Here is an 11,371-nt window from a genome sequence, read left to right as displayed (position 1 = left end):
GGACGGGGTGACAGAGTGAGACGCTGTCTTGAAAAGAAAAAAGAGAAAAAAGAAAAGAGAAAAAGGAGGGAGGGGAGGGGAGGGAAGGGAAGAAAGACAGAGGTTAAGCATAGCATATACTATATATAAGCATAGCATATATATACTACACTTTTTCCTGTACATACATACCTATGATAGTTTAATTTATAAATTAGGCACCGTAATAGATCAACAAAATAATAAAATAGAAAAATTATAAATGATCTACTATAATAAAAATTATGTGAACATGCTCTCTCACAGAATCTTATTTTACTGTAGTCACCTATTATTGGAGCAGTTAACAGTGAGTAACTGAAATCAAAACTGTGGATAAGGGAGGCCTCCTGTATCAATGGCATAGATGACACCTTGAACGTATTTCCTTCTTATCTATTGACCTCTGAAGAATACTGAGAATGTATTTACACAACAAATGCAACATGGCATCTATTTCCATCACTTCAACTACCCACTTTAATAGGACATACTACACCTGTACTTGAACAAAACTCAGTTGTAACAGGATTTTCAGCTTTATTTGAAATCTCTTGTCTTCTCATGGGCAAAATTCTCTCCCTTGATTTAATCCAATGACTATCTACAAATCTAACAGTGACTAAATATACACATTAAATATGTGGTTCTTGTATTGGTAAATCTTCAAAAGAAAGAAAAAATTAACTATATATGGATCTTTAAAGGATTATGATAGTTTGAGTTCAATGTACCATAGCCTGTCATTTCAAATGTTTTAAAAACTTGGGAGATGTAGAGTAAAAGAGACTAGAATTAGTCAAATAACATACAGAAAATCTAAGTTTCATTAGAAAAAGTAATTTGAGTTTCTAAATCATATGAGACAGTTTATAACACAAAAGACAAAGATCTACTAAAGATGTTGATTAAATTGCCTGATTCTGATTGTCTGCATATGTGAAAAGCACAAAAAGAAAATATAAAGAAAGTTAAAATATACATTAAAGCCCATTTAATTATCAAACATGCAGTTCCCTCCACTTGACTTAACATTTGGGTCTAAGATAAAGTGTCTGTGTGAAAATAATACTTCTCCCAATGCTACTAAACCTATCCCATGTATTCTTGGCCAGTTACACAAGCGTAAGTACCCCATATGTTATCCCCCAGACCAAATGTGGAGTTTTCTTTTTTTTTTTTCCTACTGTGATCAAATGGTTGACAAAATTCTTGTTTCAGAATTTTGAAGAGTTGCTCCCTTTGATCAAGGAGGCTTTAGAATTAATGAACTAAGAACTAAATGTAGCAACTTTCCAAGCCATGTTCCCCTCCCACACAGTGACTCACATGCTTCAAGTACTTATTGTTGCAAAGAACACTAAAATCACTTAAAACAGAAAAAAACACATTACTACAGTACTAAAACCCAAATTAGCAAGTGTATCAAACAACTGGTAACTTAAGACTACCATTCATTTTCCTAGTTAAATTTTCCATGATTCTTTCAAAAACTATTTATCTCACATTTGTGAGAGATCAATAAATAAAATGTTGCAGATTTGGGGAAAACACAGTTATTTGATAATAAAGTTACAATTATTAAAGACCTCCAAAATATGTAAATTGCTAGACAGAAAGTTTTGGACACATTCTATCAAAGTGGGTCAGTTTCAAATACTGATTGAGCTAAATGCACATGGTTCCTCTGAAGATAATAGAATCCTGGCATTTAGGAGGCAAGTGCATAAATTCTAGAACTCTTCTGACATTCACAACTTCTGGCTAGGCTCTTAAGCTTGTTTTTATATATACCCTCCATGAAAGTAACTGTTCTTTCAACATGTTAAATGCTAGAATCTCTCTGAAATGAGATCACAAAAACATAGACTTCATGCCTCTCATACCATAGTGGTTGGTTACTACTGCTTTAGACTTTTTATATTGGTTATTTAAAAAATATTTGTAGTATCAACAACCTATACTTATTACTTACCAACAAAAAACATTTTCCAGAGTTCCTATATAATGGATTTTTAGCTTATGTGGGTCATTACTGAAAGAACTTGGATATTCCTGATACAAGAAGAAGACACGTATTTGCAGCCTTTTCAGAATTACTACTGAATATCCTAGCAAAAGAAACTAATATAAAGAGAAACTTACCTTCTCAATATTTCCATATAAGCAGAATAGGTTGAAGACTCTTGAACAATTCATTTTTAGTTGATGTAATCCACTAACCATTACAACTGAACCAGAGGGATTTCCTCCATGCATGTAAGAGGAAGAAGCCTGCGGTAATGGATAAGCAACAAGCTCAGGTGTATCTCGAGAGCCCATTCTGTAACGACTTGGCAAAGGCAATAATGGACCATGGGATCCTATAAAAATGATCAAAATAAACAAATTAACTAACATATACATATAGTTCTGTTTATAAATACTTTAGGAGATATACTGCACCACACAAAAAATAAACTCTTAATCTTAGCTAGTTTGATGTACAAAGAAAATTTAAATGTATGGATATTTCAGTATAACCCAAGGAAAATTAATAAAATTTGTATTCATTTGCACCAGATACAATATATATTGACCTATACCTGCATACACCAGGCTATGAGTTTATATTTTTAAAAAATGATAGTTTAACAAAAAAGGCAATGGGGTGGGGGTTAAGAAAATGAATGTAAAATTTGGGGCCACTGTATATAAATTATACCTCAAATTTAAAAAATATCACACACCAGGTTCTACTGTGGGGAGGGGGGGCAGGGATAGCATTAGGAGATATAGCTAATGTAAATGACGAGTTAATGGGTACAGCACACTAGCATGGCACATGTATACATATGTAACAAACCTGCACATTGTGCACATGTACCCTAGAACTTAAAGTATAATAAAATAAATAAATAAAAAATAAACCACCTGCCAATGTCTTTTGGAGGAGTAATAATATTACATGTACAGTGAAATCTAGGAAGCTATCTCTATACAGATATAATAAAAAGAACCTCTTCAGTCCCACTGAAAAGTTGTTTCCTTGAATATATTTTACTGTGTACTTTCAGGTTGGTATCTTATTCCCCTAATTCTAATTTAGGAAACTAAAACCCTATATTTAGTTAATAACTCAACTACACACAGGTGTCTTATTACTCTACAACTTCCATTTTTGGAAACAATATAAAAAACCCAGAAGGAAATAATGCCTGAGTATCTAAAACTATTTCAGCAGAAACACACACACAAATCTGTGTTTCTTACATTGAGAATCCTCACTAAGAATCAACTTGCTAACTTTAGAGTAGCTTTAAACAACTTTATCTGTTTTTCCCATCCACAATAAAAGTAACAAAAAATAAAGCGAGAGTGTAGAATGAAAAGAAATGACGGTGGAGAAACTGACACTCAAAGTAGGCATAGGGCACATTTTACAGCAATAAGAAGACAGAGAAACTCAAAAGCAGCAACTAAGAAGGAGACATGCAGCTCAGAAACAGAAACCCTACACATCTTAGGTGCTCCTAAGTTAATTATAACAGAAGCATCGTCTGGGTACATGCAAAGGTCCCCCTGATGTGCAAAACCAATCCAAAAATCCAAGTCCTTTCTCCATTTCTCAAGAACGAAAGAGTATGCAATGCCACCGAGTTGCACTTTTTGTAAATAAGACTAAGGGACAGCTGTCATCTATCTACTAAGTGAGTTACTAAGAACTACTAAATTTTGGTATTCATAACATACTATTAGAGCTTATGGTGGACTCCAATTTTCGGTATTCTAATAACAGCTGCCATTCATAACAACACAGGAACAATACCACCAAACACACACAAACACGGTGTGAATTTCGGCAGTTTTAGGGAGGAATACTTTATCAATGTATCATCATCAGTGTCTCCTTAAATTGGTCATGGATTTCAACTACTCCTTTTATTGGCAATTGGTAGTTTAACAATACAATCCAAATGAGCGACTGTTTAGTAATTACATATTTTAGCCTCTTAGACTGTTATACACACACCAAGATTCAAATATCAATTATTCTTATTCCTATTGCAAAAGTACATATACATAATACACTGCCTCCCCACCACCTACCATTTGCTTGTACAGTAATGACACTTCGCCATCATCACACTGAATTTTCTTTTTCAGGGAAGTAAAAAGACACATGGTAGATAGGCAGTGGAAACTTTTACTCTATGTATAGTGGCTAAGGTCCAAAACCTGAGATCTACAGCCCTACATAACAACCAAAATCAATCCAAAAGAATAACTGATGTTTACAACTATGACTTTGAACCATCATTATTAAATTACCTTATCTATACTACTTAAATTATTACCTATATTGTTTAAGATAAGAAAAATCAGAAGTCTTTTAAAAGTTTTCTACACTAAATTGATAATAGAAAGTCTGGGTGTTCAAAAAACTAATGCTTCAAATATTTAAAAAACTGATGTGGAAAAATAAATGGTATATTAACATCTTGAAGACATTTTTCATCTTTTAAGCTTTAAAATCTTTGGTCTACAAACTATATCCAAAGATGTTACAAATTAATATACAAACTCTTCTTGAGCTTATAGCAAATAAATCTATATATCAATTTCTGCCACGGTTCAACTAAGAAAGCTCCTACCAGCTCAAATCATTAAGTCTGGGCTTCCCAAATTAAAAGATGTAAAGAATTGTGATGATTCACATAGATTTCATACTGCTATAATAAACCAATGAATAAACTTACTCTGATGGAATCTATGGGTCCTGAACCATAATTAACTCTATTCCCTTATAGGTCATCATACAGGAAAAGGAAAGGTCATCTATAAGCTGATTCCAAAATGCAAGTAAACCTGTTTTGCTGAACTGCTGATCTGAAGGGATATATTTGTGATTTGCAATATTTGTAAAAAGGCTCAATATCACTAGCACACATCCCCATCTTTGCTTTTTCCCCTATTACTCATCTTACTTCACTTCTCGGCCTCTTTATTCACTCTCCTTCCTCCTATACCCCATTTTGCTTACTTCCCTAGAAAAGTAGAACAAATTAACCTCAGAGTTAAATATCTTAATGGAGACAGGTCAGAATGGATACCCTCCCTAACACAATCCCACAACTCTCAAAAAATTTCACAATAGGCTTTTTAAAAATAAAAAATTTTTGCAGGGTATATAACATATTTTGTTTATACTATTTTTCGGTAAAAATTTTATAAAGGAAGGCAGACTTACACTAAGAAAAAATCTGTTTCCACACTACTACAGCAGAGTTTCTTGTCCTGCATTTATTCTTTCACAGATGTTTCTAATCCCCTTTGGCAAAATATTTAACCAGGTTTTAGCCTTCAGCTGACTGCCATGACTCTACAACTATACTATAAACTTGTAATGGCAAATTTTTTGTAACCCTCCATTATCTAAGTGCAAAAGACACCCAATGTTTCTTTATTGCAGGATCAGAACTACCCATACAACCATGTTTAATATTTACTCTGTTACAGGAATAACTAAGAAAAATAATCAAGGTACACATTCACTAAACCAACTGTAGTAAGATGTTCATTCTATACCACACTTACTGTTTTGACAAAACAGAGATGGTTTCAATCTTTTCTGCCGTATAGACTATGGAACCTTGAAGACACACACACACACACACACACACACACACACACACTCTCTCTCTCTCTCCTAGAGTTCAAAAGAAAAACACTAGAAAATAAGCTAAAACTCACAGCTAAGAATGGTCATTAAAGTAAATATGTAGGCAATTTGAACCATTTAGGACAACAGGCAATACCAGGTGCTTTTCAGTGACCAATCCCAAGACTACAACATAGCAATTTCTATTTTCTGCCACTTTTAATAGTATTGTGCTTCAACTTTAAAGCACAGAATAGGCAGAGTCAATAACTACCACTAAAAACTAAAGAATACTTTAAAACCATTTACAGCTAGTTAAAAGATCTACTTATAATTATGAACAATAGTTTGATACCTAATGTTACCTAACTTTTTCCTGGGGCAGATTATTATTCTAGGTTCCATAACCTTGTCAACGTAGCGAACAGTAAAAGCTGAGAAGTTTTAAAAGGGGAATAAATATGAACAAATTTAACTGAAGCCAAAATACCAGCTATAGAACTAAAAGGTGAGTCTAACCAAAAGCATGTTTCCTTTTTGACAAATACCCTATTATTTCTGCCTTTATTACTCAAAATTCCTCTTTGTTCCTAATTGCTGGAATGAAAGAAAATACACTTACTGAATAGTAATTCTTCTTTCTGGTCCTCTTACAAGCCAGAACCCATTAAAAATCAAAACCAAACCAAAATATAATGGCAAAAAAGTATTCAGTCCCCAACTAGTAGCTCTCACTTATCTCAATGATTTTTTTTTATAATCAATATCCTAAGAAAACAAATTCTGGACAAGTCCTGGGAGTACATTATAAGGGACTGATCCCATATAAACCGAGGCAGATGCGCAGGAAAAATACAGAGACAAGAAACGTGCCATACTTCATCAGAAATGCAGCAAGTCAAACAGTTCATCTATACTACCTTCTTTCTGCCTTGACAACTTACCATAGCCATCATGTCTAAACGAAGAAGGGTGTTCTCCCAAAATGGCTTGTCTCTGGCGACCCTTTCCTCTATCTAACACAAAAGTAGAAACATGATTTTAACAATTTTGATCCAAGTACTTAACAGAGTTCTCAGATGGGAAACACCCACTCAAAACATCCAATACAACAATTCATAAAAGAAATATGATTCCTGGTTAACTTTAAACATCCATTCATATCCAATTTAAATACAACACCAAGAGTGTAAAAAATTAATTCTATCTAACAAATTCCACTTAACTTGAATATATCTTTTTGGCAAATGCCAAATACAATCACACTTTCAAATTTAAGGAAGAATGGATACTTTTCAGAAAGTGAATGTACACAATGCTAGAGGTTTGACACTGTACAGAAGTTTTTACCAATACATGTCTTTAAAACAAGCTTTAAGTGCAGTACTTTTGAAAGACAGTACCTGAATCATACTATTAGCTTCAACAGCAACACATTTTCAAAGTGGGCTTCTTTCAAGAAGTTTCAGCATAAGCCAACAACAACCTGTATTACATGGTTTCACAATCAGTAAACACAGAGTATTTTACATGTATATGCACATATTTACAAACACCTGACTTGAGAGCTGAAAATGTTCACATCACTGGCTCATATTATATCATGAATAGGTCATTGTCTATTGACCTTAACACCAGGTAGGACTATGAGCAACCCCCAAACTTTAAAGATGCCACGATAAAGCTAACCAAGGGGGCTACATTATTGGATGAGAATACTACAATACTCTAAAGGATAATTTTTATTCTAGCTACATTTTCAGAAAAAGCATGCCAATTTTCCCAAATCTAATTAGAGACATCAACAAAAAAATTACTTATAAGTTTCTAAAATAGCACCTCCCATGTTGGTTAGTAAATTTTAAAAATCATTGTACAATACTTTTAGAAAGTTTGCTGATGAAATTACAGTGCCCAATAAGATTTTTAAAAATATGAATCTTAAGACTCTGGTCATTCTAATCCTTGAAAATTCAGAGAGGCTTTACCTATATCCTTAGTCACTTAAACAAATGAGGTTTATGGGAGATGAGAAATACTTTAATTTTCACTTCAGTCTAGAGAAGTAGAGTTTTAATCACGTATTCCAAGTTATTGTAGCATTGAAATGGACTGACACCATCTAGTTTAACTTTTATTCAATGTAAAAATTCTTTTTACATCATCTCTGTCAGTTGGGACCATTTAGCTTCTGCTTACCCAAAACCAATAAGAAGATTTCCAGATAGCCCTAAATTGTGAGAAAATTAATTTTTATATTGTATAGAAATTGATCCTCTACCCATAATCTACCCCATTTGGGGCCTTACAGACTTAGTCATTGTCCAAAACTTCTTCTAAATGCTCGAGAAGTTATTATGACTGTCCCCCCGACCCCATTTCCCCCAAGTCATTTCTTCTTCAATCTTAACATTCACAGTTCCTTCTACTACATGGCTTCTAACATCTCTCATCATGCAAGTCTCACTCCTTTTGAGCCAATCTAGCCTACTAACCATTCTGTTAATGTTCCTCTGCTTAAGCATTTGCCATCAAACACTAAATACAGTTCCTTATCTTACCTAGGAATCTTAAAACCACAACCATAATGTCTTCATGACTCAGTTTTACTGATACAGTTAACAGTGTGCTATAAAGGAAAGAGAACTGGGTAAGGAATCAGATGATTCCAATTTAAACCACTAGTTTGCTGTATAGTCACAGAAACAATTTTCATTCATAAATGAAGGAGTTAGATTATCTTCCAAGGTATCTTTCAGCCAAACATTCTCATTAGTAATTCACTTTATTTGAAGTATTCACTACCTAATAGGTCACGTAAAACAGAAGTGAGCAGAAAGCTGAACACTAAATATAACAATTTCTAAACAGTGGTAAGCTTTCCTAGAGTCAACTGATCTGATGGAAGCTGTGGACCTTCTCCCCAAAAAGATGTACCTATCTACAGGTTTTAAGATTTCTGGAGGGGTTCCCTGGCATCCTGGTTAGGGATTCTTTACACTAAAACGTAACTCAAGCTGAAAAGGGCTTTGAAAAAAGTGAAGTTATGTTTTTAAAAGAGCTATTTTTTTTTTTTTTGGTTAAAAAAAAGGTTTATGAAGGTCTTTATTTGGGGATAGCAACCTAACAGTTTCAATAGCTATCAACTTGAGTGTAAGCTAAGAGCTCTACAGAAACAAAAACATAAACTGTTATGGTCTTGCAAGACAAATATCTGTAAGGAATTAGAAAACAAAAAATTTCCTTGAAAGCATAAACTAAAACTCTTTTACTTGCTTTAATTATAATTCACTATTCACTGATCTACCTTACACATTTCCAAACTTATCTGACCAACCAGAATTATATGAAGAACTAACCTCAGCTGGCTTTGTGTAAACTTCAGATCTTTCAAAAGAATAAATGTAGGCCGGGCGCGGTGGCTCAAGCCTGTAATCCCAGCACTTTGGGAGGCCGAGACGGGCGGATCACGAGGTCAGGAGATCGAGACCATCCTGGCTAACACTGTGAAACCCCGTCTCTACTAAAAAAAAAAAAAATACAAAAAACTAGCCGGGCGAGGGGGCGGGCGCCTGTAGTCCCAGCTACTCGGGAGGTTGAGGCAGGAGAATGGCGTAAACCCGGGAGGCGGAGCTTGCAGTGAGCTGAGATCCGGCCACTGCACTCCAGCCCGGGCGACAGAGCAAGACTCCGTCTCAAAAAAAAAAAAAGAATAAATGTAAACACTATTAAAATAAGCTTATCTATACTTGTTTAAAGAGACCCTGAGAAAACCGCAACCAAAACTATTTCAAATGAGATTTTTTTTAAAAAACCAAAACCGAGTGGTCAAAACCTGTAAATTGACAGAAGTGAGAGATTTCTCATCAACCACTTGTCCTGTTGTTTGAGTGCTAAGGATTTGCTTTCTAATATTGACATCAACTGCACCAACCCTAGCTAGGCCAAGCAGATTTCCATAAGTAGTGAAAAACATGGGGTCTAGCCAAAGCTGCATTACAAAACAAATCTATTTGCAATTTCATGCATGAGGCAAGATCATTTCCTGGGAATTGAGAGTTAAAGGAGCCAATCATGTAAAAGTCCTAAATATGCAAACATGCAAAAGATCAATCATCACATTGTCTTTTTCTTTTTGCTAGAGTACATGCACTATAGAGCACCCACTGCCCAAGATATTTTGTATGCCATAAAATTTTTTTCTAGTCACTGACTTTTACAGACATACTTATCTTGAGTTTTTCCAACCTGTGGTTCAAACACTGATATTGTAGTTAAGATGTAGCCAATACTGCAGCCCCCTTGTTTTTACAAGATCCACATTTTAATTTGTATATTCCAGAATTGCTACACAGTTAGTTGAACAATTTTATCAGTCAAATTTATGCTCATGAAATCTAGCACTTATAGGTGAAGATGCATCTCAAATGAAATGCTCTTATTTTCAGATTTATCAAGTTTAAATATATTCTACCTTGAACAGACATGTTACTTTCACCTACATTTGAAATGTCAAAATTTCTAGTTACACAAATTGACATAGTGATAACCTTAAATTGTTACAAAAAGTGACAACTTATAAACAGCCACTTTACAAAAATCAAACCACACAGAACATCTTTCACATATAATGCACCTTTTCATTATGTTAGAATTTCTGTTTAGTGTCCACAATTGAGAAAAAAACAAAAAATTTAAAAAGTAAACAAGTGCAGCAATTGTGCACCTTTCTAATCCTTTTATTTTTACTATCTGTGTGGATTGGTTGAGCGTTACCAATTCCCAAGACCTGTTAATAAACTGGTCCTCATTATTTGCCAATTAACAATTTGAATCTAAGCTGCAAACAGTTACAGTAATGGGCATTAAGATTTACAACATTGCAGATGAAGTCTAGTTTCCGTTAGTGGAAAGTCTTAATTTCTACAACTGAAACCTTAAGGGAAATCAGACCAATATATACATACAACTTGAATAAATGGGCACAGTCTATCATGGTGTTCATCCCATGCAATTCTGAAGTACTGTTAAGTGTCCTCCTTTAAAAACTTGGGGTGATGGTGCATGCAGTATGCAGTCAAGGTGAATTGCGAGTCTGAGTTTTTCAGAGGGCTTTTTGCTGATGCCGATGTTGTGCATGATGAAGTGTAGAGTCAGCCTGCTGGAGTCCTCTATCCTTCTTAATGCCTCGTCCAGCTTGGGGGAAAGTCCTTTCCATAGAGAAGCAGTGTGCAAGTTTGCAGTTTGTAAGGAATATTCTGAATCAGTTTCCTCTCCTCCAAAGAGAGAGAGCTGCTTGGAGAAATGCAAGTCCTTGAACTGCGGGCGTGCCTGAATGTGTGGGCTCCTTGTTGAACTAAATATAAATAGCTCAGTACATACCAGTAGGGGGCACTAATGTTCAAAGTTATTTTCCAGCATTACATGGCCTTTTGCAACAAAAGCATTCATCAACAAGGTTTTCATTTGAACTAGCTCATCTCAGGAAAAAAAGAATCTAACTGCATGTAAATATTTGTCAGCAGATTAAGTACATTCTAAAATGCATGAAATACCTACCTCGTCTTCCCAAATATGGTTTAGTGTAGTCCCAACTGTCATTGTCATTCCTAATAACATTTAGACGAGTTGGCTGTTAAGATTGAAAATAATGTAAGTTCAAACTGTATATCCAAAGCATAAATATTTCTTTGGTAGGGTGTTGAAAAAAAT

At 34.5% G+C, this 11,371-nt stretch overlaps 1 protein-coding gene across 2 annotated transcripts in view; it reads right to left on the bottom strand.

The window, feature by feature from the left end:
* The window catches only part of HNRNPLL (heterogeneous nuclear ribonucleoprotein L-like), a 40,975-nt gene that overhangs the window by 9,454 nt on the left and 20,150 nt on the right, over window positions 1-11,371 (bottom strand). The window contains exons 5-7 of one of the 2 annotated variants that reach the window (XM_011935949.1): window positions 11,219-11,286; window positions 6,604-6,675; window positions 2,164-2,381 (exon numbers count right to left, since the gene is read on the bottom strand). In XM_011935949.1, the coding sequence (XP_011791339.1) occupies window positions 2,164-2,381; window positions 6,604-6,675; window positions 11,219-11,286 (358 nt within the window). Of the gene's footprint in view, window positions 1-2,163; window positions 2,382-6,603; window positions 6,676-11,218; window positions 11,292-11,371 lie in introns of both variants that reach the window. The other variant, XM_011935948.1, reaches the window with a different exon arrangement.

This window comes from Colobus angolensis, unplaced genomic scaffold (assembly GCF_000951035.1).
Source record: "Colobus angolensis palliatus isolate OR3802 unplaced genomic scaffold, Cang.pa_1.0 Scaffold15, whole genome shotgun sequence".
NCBI lineage: Eukaryota > Metazoa > Chordata > Mammalia > Primates > Cercopithecidae > Colobus > Colobus angolensis.
This window is presented reverse-complemented; position numbering and strand designations above follow the sequence as displayed.